The sequence below is a fragment of the Rhinopithecus bieti genome, unplaced genomic scaffold (assembly GCF_001698545.2).
Source record: "Rhinopithecus bieti isolate Rb0 unplaced genomic scaffold, ASM169854v2 scaffold_56975, whole genome shotgun sequence".
Taxonomy (NCBI): Eukaryota; Metazoa; Chordata; class Mammalia; order Primates; family Cercopithecidae; genus Rhinopithecus; species Rhinopithecus bieti.
In genome coordinates, this window is record NW_016823127.1 from 931,228 (window position 1) to 955,755 (window position 24,528).

Below are 24,528 nucleotides of genomic sequence, written 5' to 3' on the forward strand. Positions count from 1 at the left end.
AACTTGGGGAAGGCAGAAAGATCACATACAAGGCTGTCACTTCACACTTGGAAGGCTGCATGGCAGCCAGGCAGAGGCGCTCCTCACCTCCCAGACAGGGCGGTGGCCCAGCAGAGGCGCTCCTCACTTCCCAGACGGGGCAGCGGCCAGAGAGAGGTGCTCCTCACTTGCCAGATGGAGCGGCAGCCACGTCCCTGGCTAATTTTTGTATTTTTGGTAGAGACAGGGTTTCGCCATGTTGGCCAGGCTGGTCTCAAACTCCTGACCTCAGGTGATCCACCCACCTTGGCCTCCCAAAGTGCTGGGATTACAGGCGTGAGCCACCGTGCCTGGCCCTATTTGGCCATCTTGCTTTACCTCCACCTTCATTTGATGGATTTTGATAACAGAACACCCCCATGTAACCACCACCACAATCAAGATATGAGGCATTTCTGTTATTCCCCAAATTTCCTTTATGCTCCTTTGTAGTCCATGGCACCCACACCACCCTTGGGCAAACACCTATGTGCTTCCTTTTTTTTTTTCCCTGCAGGAGGACATCTTCCTGCTTTCCATCACTGCTGCTTTTAATCATATAGCATGTAGTCTTATGAGTCTGACTTTTCACTTAGCATAATGCTTTTGCAATTTGTGATTGAGTGTTTTCATACAATTCTGTTTTTTCTCTGTGTTAGCTTGGAAGTTATACACTTTTTAGTAGTAACTGTTGGGAGATCGTTCTCCAAGAGTCTCATGTTTCTATACATCCTGCTAGTGGAGACATTGACTACCTGTTTTTGTCTGTTTAATGTTGCTGTAAAGGAAGACCTAAGTCTGAGTTAGAAGAGGTTTTATACGTAGAAGAGGTTTTATTTGTCTCGGCCGGCCGGGCACGGTGGCTCACGCCTGTAATCCCCAGCACTTTGGGAGGCCAAGGTGGGCGGATCATGTGGTCAGGAGATCAAGACCATCCTGGCTAAATGGTGAAACACTATCTCTACTAAAAATACAAAAAAATATTAGCCGGGTATGGTGGCGGGCACCTGTAGTCCCAGTTGGTGGGGAGGCGGAGGCAGGAGAATGACATGAACCCAGGATTCGGAGCTTGCAGTGAGCCGAGATTGCGCCACTGCACTCCAGCCTGGGTGACAGAGTGAGACTCCGTCTCAAAAAAAAAAAAAAGAAAAAAAAAAGAAAAGAGGTTTTATTTGTCTCGTGACTCTTCAGGCCGTACAAGAAACATGGTGCCAGCATCTTACCAGCGTCACGTGGCAAGAAAGGAAGTGAGGAAGAGAAAAGAAGTTGTTAACTGTTGTTAAAAAGCGCCAGGCTCGGGCCGGGCACTGTGACTCGTGCCTGTAATCCCAGTACTTTTGGAGGCCAAGGCGGGTGGATCAACTGAGGTCGGGAGTTTGAGACCAGCCTGACCAACGTGGAGAAACCCTGTGTCTACTAAAAAAATACAAAAAAATTAGCTGGGCGTGGTGGTGCATGCCTGTGATCCCAGCTACTCGGGAGGCTGAGGCAGGAGAATTGCTCAAACCTGGGAGGTGGAGGTTGCAGGGAACCAAGATTGCACTGCAGCCTGGGTGACAAGAGCGAAACTCTGTCTCAAAGAAAAAAAAAAAGTGCCAGGCTGTTTTTAACAACCAGTTCATATAGGAACAAACAGAGAAAACTCACTCACCCCCACCCCACAGGGAGGGCATTAATTCATTCATGAGGGATCTACCCCTATGGCCCAAACACCTCCCATTAGCCCTCCACCTCTAACATTGGGATCAAAACTTAACATGAGGTTTGGGGGGCAAACTCATGTATTTATAGCACTACCTTTATTTCCAAGGGTTATTTCAGGCTACCTTCAAAGGATGTTTATACAGCAAATAGCCTTGGAAAATAGAGTTAGGGTCTCCTAGAACACAGAGTAAGTTTGCTTACTTTTCAGCATAATCAAGATTATATCTTCTTCTGGAGCAAAACTTAGACAACAGCAAGCGGGGCAAAGTCTGAAACCATTTGCACATCTTGACAGAACCTTAGAGATTACAAGATATATCTTTGGCCCACTGAAGGTCCATTAGTATCTTCCAGAACAATAAGGTGGTCTTAGAACCCTTTAGCTATGTATTCCCTTCTAGGCTTCAATGCCGTGTGCTGTTGTTTTATTTAGTTTTTATTTTAAACCTAACAAGACACTATACCATCAATACTTAGATTCCCCCACATATTTAACTTGCCATGGGGCTTCATTCTTTCATGCCTCTTTGAGCATCCATCTAGGATCGTGTTCATTCCACATGAAGAGAAAGCTTTTGGCCCAGCACGATGGCTCACGCCTGTAATCCCAGCACTTTGGGAAGCCAAGGCGGGAGGATCGCTTGAGCCCAGGATTTCCAGACCAGCCTGGGCTACATGGCAAAACACTGTCTCTACTGAAAATACAAAAAGTTAGCTGGGTGTGGTGGTGCACGCCTGTAGTCCCAGCTACTTGGGAGGCTGAGGCGGGAGGATTACTTAAACATGGGAGGTTGAGGCTGCAGTGAGCAGTGATCGTGCCACTGCACTCCAGCCTGGGTGACAGGAGTGAGACCTTGTCTCCAAAAAGAAAAAAGGAAAGAAAAAGCTTTTGTATTTCCTTTCATGTAGGTCTGCTAATGACAAAGTCTCTGGGTTTTTTGTTTGACTAGTGAAATGTTTTAATTTTAACGGTGTTCTTGAAGATTTTGTTTTTGTTTTCATTTTGTTTTGTGTGCTAAGTACAGAATTCTCATTGGCATTTATTTATTTATTTATTTATTTATTTATTTAGAGACAGAGTCTCGCTCTGTGGCCCAGGCTAGAGTACAGTGGCACGATCTCCGCCTCCCAGGTTCAAGCGATTCTCCTCCCTCCGCCTCCTGAGTAGCTGGGGCTACAACCATGCACCCCTACACCTGACTAATTTTTGTATTTTTAGTAGAGATGGGGTTTCACCATGTTGCCAAGGCTGATCTCAAACTCCTGAGCTCAAGTGATTTGCCTGCCTTGGCCTCCCAAAGTGCTGGGATTATAGGCATGAGCCACCGTGCCTGGCCAGCATTTATTTTGTTTTAGCTCTCTGAGGAAGTCATTCCATTATCTCTGGCTTCCATTGTTGAGAAGCCAGCTGTTATTCTAATGGTTGCCCTTTGAAGATAACTTTTTTTCTTCTGCTATTTTAAATATTTCCTCCTCGTATTTTATTTTCAGCAGGTATAATATGCACATATATCAGCAATTGCTATGTTACATACAATGCATATTGTGCAACATGTGTGTCATTATCAGTTACTACTATGTAACAAACTACTCCAGAACAGCTTATAACAGTAATCATTTATTTAGTCCATAAATCTACAATTTGAGCAGAGCTCAGTGGGAAAGCCTCAGTTCTACTTTATATGGCACCATCTAAGGCAACTCGCAGCTGGCAAGTTGGTGCTGGCTGTTGGCTGGGAGTTCATTCAGGGCTCAGGGCCCAGGATTAAGAGTCCTCACCATGGGTTGCTGCAGCCTCCTTGTGGCATGATGGCGGGGCCCCAAGAGAAGAGAAATAGAAACTTCCAGTCTCTTAAGGCATTGGTCTGGAAGCTGGGACAGCATCACTTTTGCCGTATTCTGTTGGTAACGCAGTTACATCACCAGATTAAAGGGTAAAGAGATACAAATTCCCACTGCTCAGTGCAAGGAATATCAATGATTTAGGGGGCCGTGTTTTAAAACCCCCACAAGGTGCTAAGAGTGGATTTTGGGGCTTTCTTGTTTTGTTTTTTTTTATGTGTTTTTTTTGGCAGTGGTGTCAGGGAGGGCTTATAGTGTATGTTAAGTCAGCAGAATAATGTTTTTTGTTTATTTTATTTATTTATTTTGAGACGGAGTTTCACTCTTTTGCCTAAGCTGGAGTAAAGGGGGGTGATCTCGGCTCACTGCATGCTAGTCTGGAATTCCTGACCTCAGGTGATCCACCCACCTCGGCCTCCCAAAGTGCTGGGATTACAGGTATGAGCCACTATGCCTGACCACAGTGGCTCATGCCTGTAATCCCCAGCACTTTGGGAGGCTGAGGCGGGCGGATCACGAAGTCAGGAGATCGAGACCATCCTGGCTAACACGGTGAAACCCTGTCTCTACTAAAAATACAAAAAATTAGCTGCATGTGGTGGCAGGCGCCTGTAGTCCCAGATACTTGGGAGGCTGAGGCAGGAGAATAGCATGAACCAGCGAGGTGGAGCTTCCAGTGAGCCGAGATCATGCCACTACACTCACTCCAGCCTGGGCGACAGAGCGAGAGTCCCTCTCACAAAAAAAAAAAAAAAAAAAAAAAGGCCGGATGAGGTGGCTCATGCCTGTCATCACAGCACTTTGGGAGGCCGAGGGGGGCGGATCACAAGGTCAGGAGATTGAGACCATCCTGGCTAATATGGTGAAACCCCGTCTCTACTAAAAATACAAAAAAAATTAGCCAGGCGTGGTGGCAGGCGCCCGTAGTCCCAGCTACTCGGGAGGCTGAGGCAGGAGAATGGCGTGAACCCAGGAGGGGGAGCTTGCAGTGAGCCGAGATGGTGCCACTGCACTCCAGCGTGGGCGACAGAGCGAGACTCTGTCTCAAAAAAAAAATAAAAATAAAAAATAAAAATTCAGTTTTGGAAAGTTTGCAGACATCAACTCTTCAAATGTGACTTCCATTTGATCCTTTTTCTACTCTGCCTCTGATCCTCCACTTACATATGTATGCTGGATCTTTTATTAGTCTGTGTCTCTTATCTACTTTACTATATTTTCTATTCTTTTGTCTCTCCTTGCTTTATTCTGTTTACTCTTTCCTGATTATATTTTTTAATTCTGTAATTTCCATTTGATCCTTTTTTGATCATTCAAAGGTCTTTGCCAAAATTCTAAATTTCCTTTTTTAACCTCTCGAATGTTATCCCAGTTACTTTAAAGTCTATTTTGGATAACTTAAATATTTACAGCCCCCTCACTTACAGATATGTTTCTTTTGTATATTGTTTCTGTTGGTTTTTTTTCATGTCTTATCTCCACATATGCCTGGTGGCCTGGTGAGTTTTGATTATGTGCTGGTCATTGTATTTGCAAGTATGCTTGTAGAAATAATCTGGAGTGGCCGGGCGCAGTGGCTCATGCCTGTAATCCCAGCACTTTGGGAGGCTAAGGTGGGCGGATCATGAGATCAGGAGATCAAGACCATCCTGGCTAACACGATGAAACCCCGTCTCTACTAAAAATGCAAAAAATTAGCCCAGCATGGTGGCAGGTTCCTGTAATCCCAGCTACTCTGGAGGCTGAGGCAGGAGAATCGCTTGAACCAGGAGGCAGAAGTTGCAGTGACCAGAGATCATACCACTGCACTCCAGCCTGGGCAACAGAGCTGAAGTCTCAAAGAAAAAAAGAAATAATCTGGAGCCTAGTTTGATGTTTCCTTATAAAGAATGAATTTATTTTTGCTTCTCCCAGGTACCTGGGAACACTTGCAACTAGGATAACCTCAGTCTAGTTTCTGGAACTGAAATTACTTGAGGCTGAACTGTGGTCCCTGTGAGACGTGTCTGTGTATGGCTCACCCTTATTCCTAGGCTAAGTAGTTCTTTAGGACCCTAACCCAAAGTAAGAGATGTCATCAGGGCTCTCCTCTTGGCAGACCCCTGGGCTCCAGTCCCTGTGTCCTGAGCCCCATGAGGTTGTTACTGGTGCTGCTCATCCCCCATCCTCTCCAGTAACAGCCACCTGAAAACTGCGCTCAGTTCCTCAGTTTCCATCATTCCTTCCAGCCTAGTGAGTCATCAGTGTCTTTTGAGGTATACAGTGCCTGCCAGCAGATGTTTTTTTAATAATTTGTCCAGCATTTCTGGCTGTCCTCAGTAGGTGGTCTGTTTCATATTCCCTAGTCTGCCGTTAATGGAAAGTGGAAGTTCTGAGACAGAATCATCGTTCCCATCAGCATTCAAATGCCTGATTACACTTTCCCCGTTCCCCACTTTATTTGCTCCTCTCCACAGCAAAACTCCTCAAAAATATCTGTCTTTGCAGTCTTCAGATTCTCACATCCTGTCCTTAAACCCACTTTAATCAGGTCTTGGTTCCCACCATTCCACTAAAAGTACTGTTGTCAAGGTCGTGCATGTCTCCGTGATACTAATTCCAGTGGTCGGTTTTCAGTTGTCATTCTCTGACATACCAGCAACACTTGACGTGGAGTGCTCTGATGTTGAGGGGTTGGTGAGATGAAGGGAAAACCCAGCCAAGGGCAATGAGGAATGGCTTCCTTCCGCCTCCTCCTTCCCCTACCTTAGTTGTGGTTTTTGTTGTTTCTCTAACACTGAGTACCTTATAGTTTATTTAATGTACTTCCTTATTTTATGTTTTTACTTAAGTCATTTTGTTGATCTCCCCCATAATAACATAGGCTCGGGCCAAGCGTGGTGGCTCACGCCTGTAATTCCAGCACTTTGGGAGACCGAGGTGGGTGGATCACTTGAGGTCAGGAGTTCGAGACCAGCCTGGCCAACATGGCAAAACCCTGTCCCTACTAAAAATACAAAAATTAGCTGGGTGTGGTGGCACACACCTGTAATCCCAGCTACTAGGGAGGCTGAGGCAGGAGAATTGCAGGAGAATTGCTTGAACCCTGTGGGGGCAGACGTTGCAGTGAGCTGAGATCACGCCACTGCACTCCAGCCTGGGTGACAAAGTGAGACTGTGTCTCAAAAAACAAACAAACAAACAAAAATAGGCAGCCGGGCACGGTGGCTCATGCCTGTATCCCAGCACTTTGGGAGGCCGAGGTGGGCAGATCACGAGGTCAGGAGATCAAGACCATCCTGGCTAACACAGTGAAACCCCGTCTCTACTAAAAAGTAGAAAAAAAAAAAGTAGCTGGACGTGGTGGCGGGCGCCTGTAGTCCCAGCTACTCGGGAGGGTGAGGCAGGAGAATGACATGAACCCGGGAGGCAGAGCTTGCAGTGAGCCAAGATCGCACTACTGTACTCCAGCCTGGGCAACAGAATGAGACTCCATCTCAAAAAAAAAAAAAAAAACAGGCTTCCGGAGGGCAGAGCATTTTATGCAATTGTTCATTAATTGACTCCTCCATTTGGCACAGATCATATGCTCAGTAGTTAATTGTTAATTGACGCACTCTCTGTGGAACAACAGACTGGTCCCATGAGCCAACACTCTCTGGGAACTGCCTCTACTAGACTCTGGCCGGCTGCTGCGCCTGTAGTGGTATGCAAGACAAAACCTTCTGGTATGTTAAAAGCCCTGGTCAGAACTTTAAGTAACCATCACTGACATGTAATGGTTTTGGTTTTCAAAGTGCTTTTATAGTGCTTTTTCATCTGTCCTCCAGCACCTCTGGGAGGTAGGTAGGACAGGTACAGTTAGTCTCATATTTCAAATGGGGCTTGGAGAGGGAAAAGGATTTCCCAAGATCACACAGCACCTTAGTAGCAAAACTTGGACTCAACCCCAATGCTTAAAAATGAACAAAGCTGGCCGGGCGCAGTGTCTCATGCCTATAATCCCAGCACTTTGGGGGGCCCAGGCAGACAGGTCACCTGAGGCCAGGAGTTTAAGATCAGCCTGGCCAACATGACAAGACCCTGTCTCTTCTAAAAATACGAAAAATTAGCCAGGTGTGGCGGCACGTGCCTTTAATCCCAGCTACGCTGAAGGCTGAAGTAGGAGAATTGCTTCACCCGGGAGGTGAAGGTCTCAGTGAGCTGAGATTACAACACTGCACTCCAGCCCAGGTGACAAAACGAGACTCTGTCTCCAAGAAAAAAAAAAAAAAATTAGCTGGGCATGGTGGTGCATGCCTGTAATCCCAGCTATTCAAGAGCTAAGGTAGGAGGATCCCTTCAGCCTAGGACTTCCAAAATGCAGTGAGTCATGATCACACCACCGCACCCCAGCCTGGGTTACAGAGCAAGACCTTGTCTCTAAAAAACAAAGTCTAACCTAAATGCCATTATGTCATTTACGTGTGTATAGATGTGTGTGTGCGTGTGTGTGTTTGCTTGGGAGGGGAGTCAGGCTGGGACAGGCCAGGCTGCAGTCTGGGGACCTTCTGATTCCAGCAGGGATGTGGGCCGAGGGTCCCGCCTGGCTCATTTCTGGGTCTTGCTCCTCTGTCCTGGCTCTATAGACTCTTCCAGCTGGAGTTGGAGGCTGACGCCCTGGTGAATTTCCAGCAGTATTCTTCGCAGCTGCTACCCTTCTATGAGAGCTCCCCCCAAGTCCTGCACACTGAGGTCCTGCAGCACCTGACCGACCTCATCCGTAATCACCCCAGCTGGTCAGTGGCCCACCTGGCCGTGGAGCTGGGGATCCGCGAGTGCTTCCATCACAGCCGTGTCATCAGGTGAGCAAGGGAACAAGACCATTTGGACAATGTGTGTGTACCTGCTTGTGTGGGCAGTGGGGGCCGCAGGCCTCCGTTCCCCTCCATAGTTTGACTTAAAAAGGAGCAGGGCCTGGCATGGTTGCTCACTAATGCAGTCCCAGCACTTTGGGAGGCTGAGGAGGGAGGATCATTTGAGGCTAGGAGTTCAAGACTAGCCTGGCAAAATAGCAAGACCTTGTCTCTACGAAAAAATTAAAAGATTGGCCGGGCGCGGTGGCTCAAGGCTGTAATCCCAGCACTTTGGGAGGCCGAGACGGGCGGATCACGAGGTCAGGAGATCGAGACCATCCTGGCTAACACGGTGAAACCCCGTCTCTACTAAAATACAAAACTAGCCGGGCGAGGTGGCGGGCGCCTGTAGTCCCAGCTACTCAGGAGGCTGAGGCAGGAGAATGGCGTAAACCCGGGAGGCGGAGCTTGCAGTGAGCTGAGATCTGGCCACTGCACTCCAGTCCGGGCGACAGAGCGAGACTCCGCCTCAAAAAAAAAAATAAAATAAAATTAAATTAAATTAAAAGATTACCTGTGTGTGGTGGCATGTGTCTGTAGTCCTAGCCACTTGGGATGCTGAGGCAGGAGGATTACTTGAGCCCAGGAGTTAGAGGTTACAGTGAGCTATGATTGTACCACTGCACTTCAGCCTGGGCGACAGAATGAGACCTTGTCTCCAGGAAAAAAGAAAAAAAAAAAAAAAGGTGCTGCATTGCTACCAGATTAAAATGTAAGAAGGACAATGTAATGTTTTTCTGAGTCCGGAGTGCTCACCAGGTGCCAGGCCTGTCGGAGCTGATTTCTACCCACTGTGAAATTGAATTTTCCCAACCCCAACAAGGTATCATCATTTTATTTTATTTTATTGTTTTTTGAGACAGAGTCTTAGTCTGTCACCCAGGCTGGAGTGCAGTGGTGTGATCTCGGCTCACTGCAACCTCTGCCTCCTGGGTTCAGGCGATTCTCCTGCCTCAGCCTCTCAAGTAGCTGGGAGTACAGGCGTGTGCCATCATGCCCAGGTAATTTTTGTATTTTTAGTAGAGACAGTGTTTCACCATGTTGGCCAGATTGGTCTCGAACTCCTGACCTCAGGTGATCTGCCCTCCTCAGCCTCCCAAAGTGCTGGGATTACAGGCATGAGCCACCATGCCCGGCCCACATATTGTCATTCTAGAGAGAGCTAACAGGACTTGTGCAGGTCACTCAGCCAGAGGTGGTGAAAGAGGAGCTTGGATCCCTGGTGTCTGCTTCCAGGCTGCTCTTCTGTAAGCTGAAGCCCTCCTTTTATGAATCCATTCAGCCAGCAGATGGAGCAGCGGTTGCCCCTGGTGAGGGTACTGTGCCCACACTAGCACAGGATACCAGTTGGCCATCTTGTACAGAGGTAGCCACACCTCCTCTGAGTCTCTACCCCAGATGGCTCAGTTAAGCTCCCAGGCCCAGAACTCAAAACCTCACTGCTGGCCGGGTGTGCTGGCTCATACCTGTAATCCCAGTACTTTTGGAGGCTGAGGCAGACATATCACTTGAGGTCAGGAGTTTGAGACCAGCCTGGCCAACATGGTGAAACCTTGTCTCTACTAAAAATACAAAAAATTAGCCAGGTGTGGTGGCGCATGCTTGTAATCCCAGCTACTCGAGAGGCTGACGCTTGAACCCGGGAGGCGGAGGTTGCAGTAAGCCGAGATTGCGTCACTGCACTCCAACCTGGGCAACAAGAACGAAACTCCATCTTAAAAATCAAAACAAAACAAAAACCCTCACTGCACTTTAGTTTCCAGGCGTGCTCTTGGACAGCACCGTGTCTCATCTCACCACTGCTCTGTCCATTTCCTGGGGCAGGCACAGCAGGTTGTATAGATAAGGATATTGACGCCAAGGAAGGTTAAGTGAATTGCCTGAGGCTAGTGAGATATCCGCATCTGCGACCCTTTCCTGTGCCACCACCCTGCCCACTTCCTGCTGGTGTGGCCTTGGGGTCCATCTCTTGTACAAGTGAGCAAACTGAACAAGAACCTGATACAGGTCACATCGGATATAAATACATTCAAATCAGCCCAACTAGCTGAGTGGTGGGAATGCTTTTGAGCTCAAATAAACCAGAATGTCTTGAGTTTCCGACTTAGGTTCCCCTGCCGCCTTGTGCCACACCTGCTCACCTCTGCTCACCCTGGCCCTTCCCTGCAGCTGTGCCAACTGCACTGAGAATGAGGAGGGCTGCACACCCCTGCACCTGGCCTGCCGCAAGGGTGATGGGGAGATCCTGGTGGAGCTGGTGCAGTACTGCCACGCTCAGATGGATGTCACTGACAACAAGGGAGAGACTGTCTTCCATTATGCTGTCCAGGGTGACAATTCCCAGGTGCTACAGGTGAGTAGAGGGAGGGGCAAGGTGACTGGTACTGATACCTCCCGGTGTCCACAGTTCCCTTTGGGCCCCTGGGCTCGGGTGTCACTCTTGGGCCTCTTACTGTCCCCTGTTGGTCCTTGAGGCCTGAGCTCCTTCATGGAGGGTGCAGACCCCTCCCTGGCTCTTCCCTCCCACCCCTTTTCCAGGAGCCACCGTCCTCGGTCTCTTTGCTTGATAACCCTGGGGACGACCTCCAACCCAGCAAAATAAACCCAAGGCCCGGTTCCAGTCAGTCAGTTCAGTTCCACTTTTCCTGAGCACAGACTGTGAGCCAGATATCTGCCTGGAGGGGCTCGTGGGCCAGCGGGACCTAGGCTTAACCTTTTGCAAGCTTGTCCAACATGTGGCCCTGCAGGCTGCATGCAGCTCAGGACAGCTTTGAATGTGGCCCAACACAAATGCATAAACTTTCTTAAAACATTATGAGATTCATGCACGGACCTTTTTTTTAGATCAGCTGTCGTTAGCAGTCATGTATTTTATGTGTGATCCAAGACAATTCTTCCAATGTGGCCCAGGGAGGCCAAAATATTGGACACCCCTGTTTTACAGCAATTCAAACCAAGCAAACTGAACTCTCTCCAGTTCCTGTAGGCATTTATGCCAGAGGCCTTCCTGTTAACGTTTTTGATTACCTGGGCAAAAGATGTGATTTTTTAATTGTGGGCAAGCTGATGGGGTGATATTATTAAATAGCTATTTCATGTATTAGATTGAACAGAAAAGACAGGATGTTGGATATGTTTTATTGTCTAGAATTAGAAAATTCTTCTAAAGATCATGTTCTCACTGCCTTGGCATCAGAATGCAACCACGTTATTCCAGAAAATGTGGATTCTTTGTTTTTTTTTTAAGACAGAGTCTCCCTCTGTCGCCTAGGCTGGAGCTCAGTGGTGCGATCTCGGCTCACTGCAACCTCTGCCTCCTGGGTTCAGGTGATGCTCGTGCCTCAGCTTCCTGAGTAGCTGGGTTTACAGGCATGTGCCACCAAGCCTGAGTAATTTCCGTATTTTTAGTAGAGACGGGGTTTTGCCCTGTTGCCCAGGCTGGTCTCCAACTCCTGGCCTCAAGTGATCCACCTGCCTCGGCCTCCCAAAATGCCAGGATTACTGATGTGAGCCACCGCGCCCGGCCCAGAAAATGTGGATTCCATATCTTAATGCTTCGTGCTCTCAGGGAAGGGAATTCTCTACCCACAGTTGAACTCCACTTTCGCTGACAATCCTCTGCACAACCAGCATGGTGCCGCACAGAGCCTGCCTCCACGCGGGGGCGCGCACACCCGCTTCTCAGTGGTCATGCACGACTGCAGCTGTCCTTTATCGGGTGCTGATTGGTGCCTGACCCTGAACTGAGTGTAGTATGTGTTCTAGTTAATTCTGAGAATACACTTATGGGGTGGAGGTCATTATTCCCCTTTCCTCTCCGAAGAAAGTGAGGTTCAGTGTTGTGAAGAAGCGTGCTCAGGGAGGGCCACAAAGCTGAGAGGGTGGGGCTTGATTTTTCACTGGCCTCGATGCCAGCCCCTTGCTCTCCCTGCTGTGTCTCTGGCCTGCCTCCAGGCCCAGTGGGACTGCTGTGAGGTGACCCTGGTGTCACATAGGTGCACTGTGGTTGTAATGAACCTCATGGGGACAGCATTCAGCTAAAAGAGAGTAAAACCCTCCTAGTGCTTTCTTTTTGTTGAGACAGGGTCTATCTAGCTCTGTCGCCCAGGCTGGAGTAGAGTGGTGCGATCATGGCTCACTGCAGCCTCCACCTTCTAGGCTCAGGTGATCCTCCCACCTCAACCTCCTGAGCAGCTGGAACTACAGGCTCGTGCCACCACACAGGCTAATTTTAAAAAATTTTTTGATAGAGATGGGTCTCCCTATGTTGCCCAGGCTGGTATCAAACTCCTGGTCTCAGGTGATCCTCTCGCCTCCCAACGTGTTGGGATTACAGGTTTGAGCCACTGCGCCTGGCCCCTAGTTCTCTTAATACTGCCGTTCTTTCATTGGAAACATAGTACCTGTGTGTAGAAAAACATCAATCAGGACAGAATGAAAAGCAAGAATCACTCCTGCCTGGACCCCCAGTGCCCATCCTGAGATACGGCCACCTTTTAAGTTCCTTGACTCAGAAACGTTACATGTGAGCCATAGTCGTGCCAGGTCACCCCTTCCTTCCTATGGGAGGGAAGGCACTTGGCTTTCCTTGTGCTTCTCTTTACTTTTCTTTTTTTTTTGAGACGCAGTTTTTGCCGTGCTTCCCAGGCTGGAGTACAATGGTGCAATCTCAGCTCACTGCAACATCTGCCTCCTGGGTTCAAGCAATTCTCCTGCCTCAGCCTCTCAAGTAACTGGGATTACAGGTGCCTGCCACCACGCCCAGTTACTTTTCGTATTTTTAGTAGAGATGACATTTCACCATGTTGGCCAGACTGGTCTCAAACTCTTGACCTCGGGTGATCCACCCACCTTGGCCTCCCAAAGTGCTAGGATTACAGGCGTGAGCCACTGCGCCCGACCTCTTTATGTTCTTATTAGCATCCTATGGAGTCAAACTTCCCTTCCTATTTCATCAGCTCCTTGGAAAGAATGCAGTGGCTGGCCTGAACCAGGTGAATAACCAAGGGCTGACCCCGCTGCACCTGGCTTGCCAGCTGGGGAAGCAGGAGATGGTCCGCGTGCTGCTGCTGTGCAATGCTCGGTGCAACATCATGGGCCCCAATGGCTACCCCATCCACTCGGCCATGAAGTTCTCTCAGAAAGGGTAAGACCTCCCTCCCCACCGCATCTGCTGACCTGCTGGGCTCCAGCTCTGCTATCACCTGTCACATGCCTGAGGCAAGCAGTGTCCACCATAGATCTTAGCATCTCTAACCTCACAGCAGAGGCCCCAGGTTCACAAGCCACAAGCCTCATTAGGCCAGCCTGGCCCGAAGAAAGTGCTCCGTCATTTTATTATGGATAGGAATCTTGGTTCACAAGTTCAGCTGTGCAAGGAGGAGACTTTACAATTTTACTGGCTGGGCGCAGTGGCTCACGCCTGTAATCCCAACACTTTGGGAGGCTGAGGCGGGCGGATCACCTGAGGTCGGGAGTTCGAGACCAGCCTGACCAACATGAATAAACCCCATCTCTACCAAAAATACAAAATTAGCCGGGCGTGGTGACGCATGCCTGTAATCCCAGCTACTTGGGAGGCTGAGGCAGGAGAATCAGTTGAACCTGAGAGGCGGAGGTTGCGGTAAGCTGAGATCGCACCCTTGTAGTCCAGCCTGGGCAATAAGAGCAAAACTCCATCTCAAAAAAAAAATAAAAATAGAAATAAATTTCTGTAATGCACCTTAATTCCTAGGAGTGAATCTACCTGTTCAAAACTGGAGACAACCAATCTTAGCCCTCTTTGGGTCTCCTGTTTCCAGCTTCCCTCCAGGTGATACTCCAGTTCTGGAGTCTGATGCATCCCCAAGGCCCAGCTCGCCCCTCCTCTAACCCAGCCCAGTATGGTCTGAACAGCCCCTGATGGCTTCAGTGCTCCTTGGTTTCTTGTGTGCCCAGCTCAAAGCCTGGGAAATGCTTGGTAAGGTGGCCGAGGGCCCATCCACCTAGATGCCTCTTTCCTTTCTGGCTGGTGGCACCACTGGGAGGCAGGTGCAGGCCCACGTTTTGGGAGCCTGGGAAATCGTGGTCTCAGGAAAATTATTTTCAAAAAGGTGGGGGATGAGATAAAAAGGATAAAAGAGGTGAATATCTCAAGTCTCAAAATACTCTCTAGGCTGGGCGCAGTGGCTCGCACCTGTAATCCCAGCACTTTGGGAGGCCGAGGTGGGTGAATCACCTGAAGTCAGGAGTTTGAGACCAGCCTGACCAATATGGTGAAACCCTGTCTCTACTAAAAATACAAAAATTAGCCGGGTGTGGTGGTATGTGCCTGTAGTCCCAGCTACTCGGGAGGCTGAGACAGGAGAATTGCTTGAACCCAGGAGGCAAAGAAAGAAAGAAAAAATACTATCTAGAAGGAACAATATCTAGAGTGAATGAATGAGCCAGTGAGTCCTTAGATCCTGGCACTGTGCTAAAGCACTGGCCTCACCGAAATGAATAAGCCACTCCAGGACAGGAGACAGCCCAGCCACCCAGAACCTCACAGCGCAGTGCCGGACAAGCAGTGAGAAGGCATGGGCGGGCAGCACTCAGGCGGGGAGGCTGGCACTCGTGCCTGTCCTCGGGTTATTCCTTCCTCTGGGAGCTGCATCCACCTTGCTCCCCCATGGGGCATTGCTAGCCCTTCTAAGGGCTGGACCAAGCCTGGACAAACCCTCCTTTCCTTGAATCTCCCAAGCATAGCCAAAATGAGCTAAAACTTTCAGAAATACTTGACCAAACGGAGAAGATACCAACACCCCCAGCCCCGAAATCAGGTTCCCCAGTTGCAGGTTGTGACCTGATTGGACACCCGGTGACGGGTGATGCTCTTCTCTACCTAAAGGGCTGGCACATGACCCCACTCTTGCTTGGCTCCAGCCACCCTGAGCTGTACTGGGCAGGAGCTGTAATTGACCAGTTTTCTCTCTCTTCAAACAACCTCAGCCCTCACCGGTCCCTCTCTGTCGCCACACAGGCCATCCTGGGTGGGTCCAGCGCCCCATCACATAAGACAATCTTTGCAAAGAAGACGAAGAGGCTCCAGCCTTGAGTGGAGCAGGGAGATCCCTTATCCACATGGCAGCCAGCACAGCCCTACTCCAAGATTCACACAGCCTCAGTGTTACTGACAAGTGGTTCCCTCACGGCTCAGACTAGGAGCCCCCTCGCTGTTTTCTTTTCTTTTCTTTGGTTTTTTTTTTTTTGAGACAGAGTTTCACTCTGTCACCTCAGGCTGGAATGCAATGGCATGATCTTGGCTCACTGCAACCTCTGCCTCCCAGGTTCAACCAATTCTCCTGCCTCAGCCTCCCGAGGAGCTGGGATTACAGGTGTGTACCACCATGCCCAGCTAATTTTTGTATTTTTAGTAGAGATGGGGTTTTACCATGTTGACCAGGCTAGTCTTGAGTTCCTGACCTCAGGTGCTCCACCCGCCTTGCCCTCCCAACATGCTGGGATTACAGGCATGAGCCACCGTGTCTGGCCACCTCTGCTATTTTTCAATGCAGCTGACCTTTCCCATAAAGCTAGGTTTGTGCCTGCGTTTCTCAGATTATTAAGCCCCTGCTGGGGAGGGGAAACAGATAATCCCAGACAGTGAGATGGAGGCTGAGACTGAGGATGCCAGGGTTCTGCACTAGGAGCTCAGAGATGGCCACTCAGGCAGCTGGAGTTCAGGGAAGGCTTGGGGGCAGCAGAACTTGAGCCAAGCCATGGACCCCAGCTGGAGCTGGCCACTGGGGTGAAGACTTGGGGGGCTCCAGAAGGCCCAGGGAAAGAAGCTGCGCCTGACTCCACGTGCCTAGTGCTGAGCACCAAGCCCTGGCATAACGGCTGTAGGGAGCTGGGCAGCATAAATCCTGGGCCTGTGCTGGGCACCTCTAATAATGGAGAAGAGCAGCTGAACACTAGCGCTGTCCCAGCCACCGGCTTAACCTTCATGTGGGCTATTTTACTACAGCCCAGAGAGCCGATGTATTTTATTCCCCTTTTAAAGATGAGGGCCAAGTGTGGAGGCTCATGCCTCACTTTGGGAGGACTGAGCACTTTGGGAGGCTGAGGCAGGAGGAGGGCTTGAGCCCAGGGGTTGAGGCTACAGTGAGCTGTGATCATGCCATTGCCCTCCAGCCTGGGTGACAAAGGGAAATCCTGTCTCAAACAAACAAACAAACAAAAAACAGATGAGGAAACCAAGACTTAGAGAGATTAAGTAACTTGCTCAGAGTCAGGCAGTCAGTAAGTGCCAGACCTGGAAATTAAACCCATGTGGACTGTCCTGGTAATTGCACTAAAAAAAAAAATTTAAAATTTAAAAATTTTAAAAAAAGCTTGATTGAGATATAGTTCCTATTCCATGCAATCCACCTATTGAAAGTACACAATGGTTCTGATATATTATGTTGGTTTTTTCAACTGTGGTAAATTATATATAACATAAAATTTGCCATTTTAACCACTTTTGTTTTTTGTTTTTTTGTTTTTGAGACGGAATTTCACTCTTGTTGCTCAGGCTGGAGTGCAATGGCGTGATCTTGGCTCACCACAACCTCCACCTCCCGGGTTCAAGTGATTCTCCTGCCTCAGCCTCCCGAGTAGTAGCTGGGGTTACAGGCATGCACCACCATGCCCAGCTAATTTTGTATTTTTTAGTAGAGACTGAGTTTCTCCATGTTGGTCAGGCTGGTCTCGAACTCCCGACCTCAGGTGATCCACCCACCTCAGCCTTCCAAAGTGCTGGGATTACAGGCGTGAACCACCACACCTGGCCCATTGTAACCACTTTTAAGTATACACTTCAGTGGTTTTAGTCACATTTACAATGTTGTCCAACCATCACCCCTATTTCTAAAACTTTTCTTATCACCTCAAACAGAAACTCTGTAACCATTGATAACTCCCTATTCTCTGCTCCCCACAGCCCCTGATAACCTCCCATATCCTGTCTGTCTCTCAGAACTTGCCTGTTCTAGAACCTCATATCAGTGAAATCATACAGTATTTGTCCTTTTGTGCCAGGCTTATTTCACTTAGCATGATGTCTTCAAGGTTCATCCATGTTGTAGCACGTATCAGAATTTCCTTTCTTTTTAAGGCGGAGCACTATTTTGTTTATCCGTTCAGTCCTTCACTGATAGACGCCTGGGCTGTTTCCACCTTTTGTCTGTTGTGAAGAATGCTGCTATGTACATGGGTCTGCAAACGTCTATTCAAGTCCCTGTGTTCCATCCTTTGATACTCCCAACCTCAGGTGATCCGCCCGCCTCAGCCTCCCAAAGTGTTGGGATTACAGGCGTGAGCCACTGCGCCCAGCCAGATAGATTGTAAAGTCTCCTCCTTGCACAGCTGAACTTGTGAACCGAGATTCCTACCCATAATAAAATGACGGAGCACTTTCTTCGGGCCAGGCCGGCCTAATGAGGCTTGTGAACCTGGGGCCTCTGCTCTGAGGCTGGAAGTGCTAAGATCTATGGTGGACACTGCTTGCCTCAGGCACTGAGTAGAAAGCAATTGTGCTCTTTCCCCCTCTGTCATACTGCTTCCTATAGCATGCAGGTCACTGTGTGGCTCACTGACAGTGTGGTAAGGAGGTGGAGGGTGGCTGTGTGCCAGGCACAGAACTGAACTCTGAAATGCCTGGTCTTCCTGGGGCTTGACTTCAAGCCCATGTGACTCTAAAGCCAGCACCAGGGAGGGTGATCATTGCCGGTGGCAGTCATCAGGAAGGCTTCCTGGAGGAGGAGGTTAGTTGTGCCTTGAGGGGCTCAGTACAGCCTTAACATACCATGGTAAGTGTGCTGGTTGGGTTTGCTAAGCTTGGTTTGCAGTGATGCTCTCTATAAGCAGTAGATGAAGCTCCAAGTCCTGGCTTCATTCCACGCCATGCAGACCCCAGCCTTTGCTCACCAGCCGGGTCCCCTGTGTCCCCAGGTGTGCAGAGATGATCATCAGCATGGACAGCAGCCAGATCCACAGCAAAGACCCCCGTTACGGAGCCAGCCCCCTCCACTGGGCCAAGAACGCAGAGGTGAGTGGAGCCTGAGGTGGGTGGGGCAGGGGGCCAGGCCCTGCAGGTCCTCAGGGCCCGCAGGAAGCAGGTTCCCGAGAGGACCCTGAGGCTAGCACTTGGGGGCTGACCTTGCTGTGGGTCTGCGGGCAGAGAAGTCCATGAAGAGCTGGGATCCTGGCAGGGCTCTGCTGCTCTCTGGCTGGGCGGTGGTATCCACCCTGTGCCTCAGTTTCCTCATCCATGAATTCTGCTTTGGAGATGTGGTGAAGTCAGCGAGGTGGTGAAGTCAGCGAGGTAGTGCGTGACAAAACTCGGCGCAAATTGTAAAGTACTTCCCAAATAGAAGGTGGCGTGATGATGATTGTATTATTAGGGTTCTCTAGAGGGCCAGAATTAATAGGAGATATATATATCTAAAGAGGGGTTTATTAAGGAGCATTAACTCACATGATCACAGGGTCCTACAATAGGCCACCTGCAAGCTGAAGAGCAAGGAAGCCAGTCCAAGTCCCAAAGCTGAAGGACTTGGAGTCCAATGTTCGAAGGCAGGCAGCATCCAGCACGGGAGAAAGATGTAGGCTGGGAGGCTAAGCCAGTCTGGCCTTTTCCCATTTTTCTGCCTGCTTTATATTCTGGCTGCACTGGCAGCTGATTAGATGGTGCCCACCCAGATTAAGGGTAGGTCTGCCTTTCCCGGGCCACTGACTCTCCGTTGGCAGCACCATCAGACACACCTGGGATCAATACTTTACATCCTTCAATCCAGTCAAGTTGGCACTCATGAACCATCACGATGGTGATGATGGTGGTGGTGGTGCTGGGTCTAGCTGCACACACACGGCCTGGCTGGGCATCTCCTCTGAGGTCGTCCCCTAAGCTAAGCTCTGTCCTCCTGGGAGGATGGAGGCCTCTGGTCTCATCACCAGAAAGCACAGCTCGACAGGGCACGGGATGGCCCAGAGTTCATGGCCTACTTCTCAATGTGATGGGCCAGGAGGGAGAGCACTGCCAGTCTCGGGGGTACCTCTGCGTTCCAGGAACTGGACACCGAGTCAGGCCCTTCCGTATAGGTTTGGTCACTCATTGTCATCACATGCTATGAGGTGGGGACTTGAATTCCCATCTTCACAGAAGAGAAACCTGAGATGCATATGGCTATAGTGACCCGTCCAAGTGCAGGCAACTGGGATGAGTGGAGCTGGGCTTTGGGCTTAGGTCTGTGACTCCAAAGCCAGGCTCCCCTCCCTGGTCCCAAGGTTCTCCCAGGGATGTGCACTGCCAAGGCCCCGTGAGAGGTGATACCTTTGCAGAGTCCCAGGGAGGGATGCAGGGAGCGGGGTGCTTCAGGACAGGCCCCACAGGAACCTTTACAAGGAGAGATGGGTTCTGTTGGCACTAGGAAAGGACCAGAAGCCTCTTAAAACAGTCAGCACATCTTTGGCTTTTTGTCCCTGGTCTTGGGATGCTGATGGTATGGGAGGCAGTCTAGGCCCCCCCTAGAACTGGGGCCTGCCCCTGGAGTCCCATTGCTAGTACTTTCCAACATCCCAGTACCTGTAGGCCTCTCAGAGAGAAAGTGGCAGTGCCCACGTGTCACGGGGTACGGCAGCTCCCCAGGTGCCTGTGCTAACTCGGCCTGACCGTCTCCCGCAGATGGCCCGCATGCTGCTGAAACGGGGCTGCAACGTGAACAGCACCAGCTCCGCGGGGAACACAGCCCTGCACGTGGCGGTGATGCGCAACCGCTTCGACTGCGCCATAGTGCTGCTGACCCACGGGGCCAACGCGGATGCCCGCGGAGAGCATGGCAACACCCCGCTGCACCTGGCCATGTCGGTGAGCCCGGGACCGCGTGTCCTGCCCTGTGGGGCCCCAGTGGGGATGCAGAAGGGCTGTCCAGGCTGAAGCACTCCTCCCCCATTGTCTCCAGCCTGTCCTCAGCTGCTCCAAATCATCTTCCCACCCACAGCTCAGTTCAGACCCTGACTCCTCCCTCAGGAAGCCCTCCATGTCCCCCTCTCAGCCCAAAATAACGTCACATCCTGTGTGCTTTGGTACCTTTTCCACCTGTGCCCCCATTTGGCACTTGCATGGCGTGAGAGGGAAAAATGACAGCTCTGGCCACAGACTGGCCCTGGGCAAGCCATGTCACCTGTCAGCCTCGATTTTTCTCATCTGGAAAATGGTGGTGTCAATACTTACCTGGAAGAGTTGTGGAAAAGTTATGGTGGACACTTGGTCACTCTCTACAGAATATCTAAGTGACACACACACTACCTGGCCCGAGTGAGCATCCTGCTTCCCTTCACTGGTCCGCATATTGCTCTCATCTCCCCTGAGAGGCTGTAAAATCCTGGCAGGCCAAGCCTGCGTCTGCTGCCCAGCAGCCTGTGGCAGGTGCCAGGCACCTTCGTTGGTTTATTATAGAACACAGTTCCATGCCCTCAAAGCCCTTACTGTCTCGTTAGACAACTAGAGTATGAACATATTAAACCTAGCAGAGGAGGACGTTATTATGTTACAGACACGTGTGTGCACATATTCTTTTTTACTGAGATAGAGCCTTACACTGTCACCCAGGCTGGAGTGCAGTGGCACGATCTTGGCTCACCACAATCTCCGCTTCCCAGGTTCAAGTGATTCTCCTGCCTTAGCCTCCTGAGTAGCTGGGACTACAGACACACACCACCATGCCCAGCTAATTTTTGTATTTTTAGTAGAGACAGGGTTTCACTCTGTTGGCCAGGCTGGTCTCAAACTCCTGACCTCATGATCCACCCTCCTTGGCACCCCAAAGTGCTGGGATTACAGGCATGAGCCACTGCTCCCGACTGTGTGCACATATTCTATAGCAATACGATATGTACATAAGTCTGTTTACCGAGTCTCAGTGACGGAACATGAGAGACCCGTGGGACTCTAAAAGAAGTCGATTAAGGATACATTCAGGGACATCCTGTTTTATACCAAAGGTCAAAACTTGGAAGAGATGTTGTTGTTGCCCAAAAGGCTGAAACTATAAATACTTTCATTTTTGAAACTGGAGCTTTTTAGCATGGGGTGGGCCCTTGGAATGATCTAGTTCAGCAGTTCTCAAGTTTTTTGGCCTATTTGGTCCCTTTATACTCTCAAAAATTATAGAGGATCACAAAGATTTTTTAATCATCTGGATTTTCTTTATATTTACCATATTAGAAATTTAAAGACTGAAATTTTCAAAATATTAATTCATTTAAAAATAATAATAAATATTTACACCTACTGTGTACCCACAAAATTAAAATTAAATTTAAAAAAAAACTTTAAAAATAACTGGCCTGGTGCAGTGGCTCGTGTACACCTATAATCCCAGCAATTTGGGAGGCTGAGATGGGCAGATCACCTGAGGCCAGGAGTTTGAAACCAGCCTGGCCAACATGGTGAAACCCCATCTCTACTAAAAACACAAAATTAGCTGGGCATGAGACCTCTGAAGGGGTATCATGCTTTCACAGGGGTCCCCAGGTCTTACTTTAAGAACTGCTGATATACTTTGGTCATCTTCATACTATCTTCACAGTTTTTGGCATATTCATCAACCACCTTTACAATTATGTACTTAATCACCTCTTCAAATTGGCTTACTTTTATTTATTTATTTATTTAGAGACAGAGTTTCGCTCTCGTTGCCAGGCTGGAATACAATGGCGTGATCTCGGCTTACCGCAACCTCTGCCTCGCGGGTTCAGCAATTCTCCTGCCTCAGCTTCCCAAGTAGCTGGGGTTACAGGTGTGCGCCACCACGCCTGGCTAATTTTGTATTTTTAGTAGAGACAGGGTTTTTCCATGTTGGTCAGGCTGGTCTCGAACTCCCAATCTCAGGTGATCCACCCGCCTCACCTCACAAACTGCTGGGATTACAGGCGTGAGTCACCACGCCCACCCTGGCTTACTTTTAAACTGACTTAAATTTATTTTGAGAGAAATGTTTTATCACTACCATAAATGGCCATCCATCCATGCAGTGCCAACCGTAAAAGGTAACCAAGGTCGGGGGCGGTGGCTCACACCTGTAATCCCAGCACTTTGGGAGGCCGAAGTGGGTGAATCATGAGGTCAGGAGTTCAAGACCAGCCTGGCCAACATGGTGAAATCCCGTCTCTACTAAAAATACAAAAAATTAGCTGGGCGTAGTGGTGGGCGCCTGTAATCCCAGCTACTCGGGAGGCTGAGGCAGGAGAATTGCTTGAACCTGGGAGGCAGAGGTTGCAGTGAGCTGAGATCACACCACTGCACTTCGGCCTGGGTGAGAATGAGACTCCGTCTCAAAAAAAAAAAAAAAAAGGTAACAACAACAACTCACAGTTAATGCTGAAAACACACACCTATCTATAGCCATAGAAGTCCCAATAGAACATTCTAATAGAAGAACTGTTTGGAAAACACCATTCTAGACCCACAGCTTCATCTTCTAGGCAGGGAAATCACGTCCTAAGAAGAGGGAGGTGACAAGACCAGAGCCCAGAGTTCCAGGTGGCCAGTGTGTCCTGTGAAACCATGCCAAGCTGCGCCCCTGCCTGGCCTCCAGGTGTGGAAATGTGTGATGCCCTTCACAGGGGCACTCCCCCGAAGGCTGTCATCAGGGGCACGTGTGCTCGGTCACCCCTCAGGGATGACACCCTGGACTGGGTGAGCAAGATGACCTTCCCTGCCTTCACCCACCCTCTCCTTGCTACTCCTGAAAGCCATCAGCAGCTGACCTACTGTGTCCCCATGGCTCCTGGGTCCGGGTCACAGATGCACTGCTTCCTTGGAAGCGGAGCTGGCAGAGCAGGGGCGAGTCACCCCTAGTTTCTGCCTGGGTTCTTACACCCTCCCCTGTGGGTGCTTTTAAACCTGTTTGTCAGGGCCCCAGCCATCAAATGGCAGACTTTGGACTCCCAGATTGACTGGGGTAGGGGTGAGGAGGGTTCCAGTGTCTCCCTGTGCTGAGGAGAGGCCTGCTGGGTGAGTTGACAGGTTGGGGCAGGCAGCCAAGGGTCCCTTTGCTCTTCACTTCCCTGAGCAGTTACACGTTTTACCCTCTCTCATCCCTGACAGAAAGACAACGTGGAGATGATCAAGGCCCTCATTGTGTTTGGAGCAGAAGTGGACACCCCAAATGACTTCGGGGAGACTCCTACATTCCTAGCCTCCAAGATCAGCAGACGTATGTGTTCTGCACTCTGGGGCCGGAGTGGGGCGAGGGTTGGGTGGATACAGGGACTGAGGAGGGAAATCCCAGTCATCAGGCACCAGCATCCTGTGCTGACCTGCCCTGCTCAGAGCTGCCAGGAGCACCTGTTACTCTGAGAGGGGGCTACCTTACCCAAGCGCAAGGGCCCTGAGCAGTAGATGCAGGCCCACCAAGGGTCTTGCCATACCAGCATCCTCCTCCATGCAGCCCCGCTCCCACCCCAGGTGCTAAGACTCCCAGCAGGGGTGGGGACAGGAGAGCCAGCAGCAGCCCTCTTCCCCTACTGTTGGGGAATTCACTGATGGAACCACTGGCTAGAATGACCATAGGGTGCATGCACTATACTGCATGAGCACTGGGCATGCCTGTGTGGACAGGAGCGCATGGCCACGTGCTGCACGCTCGCCCAGTGAGCCTTAGCTTCTGAGCTGGACAGAGCAGATCCTCCTCACCAGAGGCCTGGAGCCTGCTCTGGAGGGTTTCAGGAGCTGTGGGGGTCACTGATGGCACCAGTGTGTGTGTGCCAGTGCACACGTGTGTGTCTGCATGCACCGCATCTGTGGCCTCCTTTTCAGCAATCCCATCCATCAAATGGAGTAGGTGCCCACTAGCTGGCTCATTAGTCCCTTTGGAACCCTGAACTATCCACTTAGCATTTTTGAGAATCACTGAAAGTGGCTGTGGGAATCCTGCTTTCTCAGCTGGAGTACAAGGAAAGAAGGAGTTCCCACAGTCATCAGGCAGGGTGACAGTGACCTCCTTCTCCCATGTCCTCCTTCCCTGACCTTAGGAAGCTGCTTGGGATGTACCAGCCTGGGAGCAGCACTCCCTGTCAGGGTGGG

At 49.9% G+C, this 24,528-nt stretch overlaps 1 protein-coding gene across 5 annotated transcripts in view; it reads left to right on the plus strand.

Moving 5' to 3' along the window:
• The window catches only part of PLA2G6 (phospholipase A2 group VI), a 71,859-nt gene that overhangs the window by 30,307 nt on the left and 17,024 nt on the right, over positions 1-24,528 (plus strand). For all 5 annotated transcript variants that reach the window (XM_017861323.1, XM_017861327.1, XM_017861324.1 and 2 more), the window contains exons 3-8: positions 8,172-8,387; positions 10,608-10,791; positions 13,397-13,584; positions 18,393-18,489; positions 20,125-20,307; positions 23,551-23,659. In XM_017861323.1, coding sequence (XP_017716812.1) covers positions 8,172-8,387; positions 10,608-10,791; positions 13,397-13,584; positions 18,393-18,489; positions 20,125-20,307; positions 23,551-23,659 — 977 coding nt within the window. The remainder of the gene's footprint in view (positions 1-8,171; positions 8,388-10,607; positions 10,792-13,396; positions 13,585-18,392; positions 18,490-20,124; positions 20,308-23,550; positions 23,660-24,528) is intronic.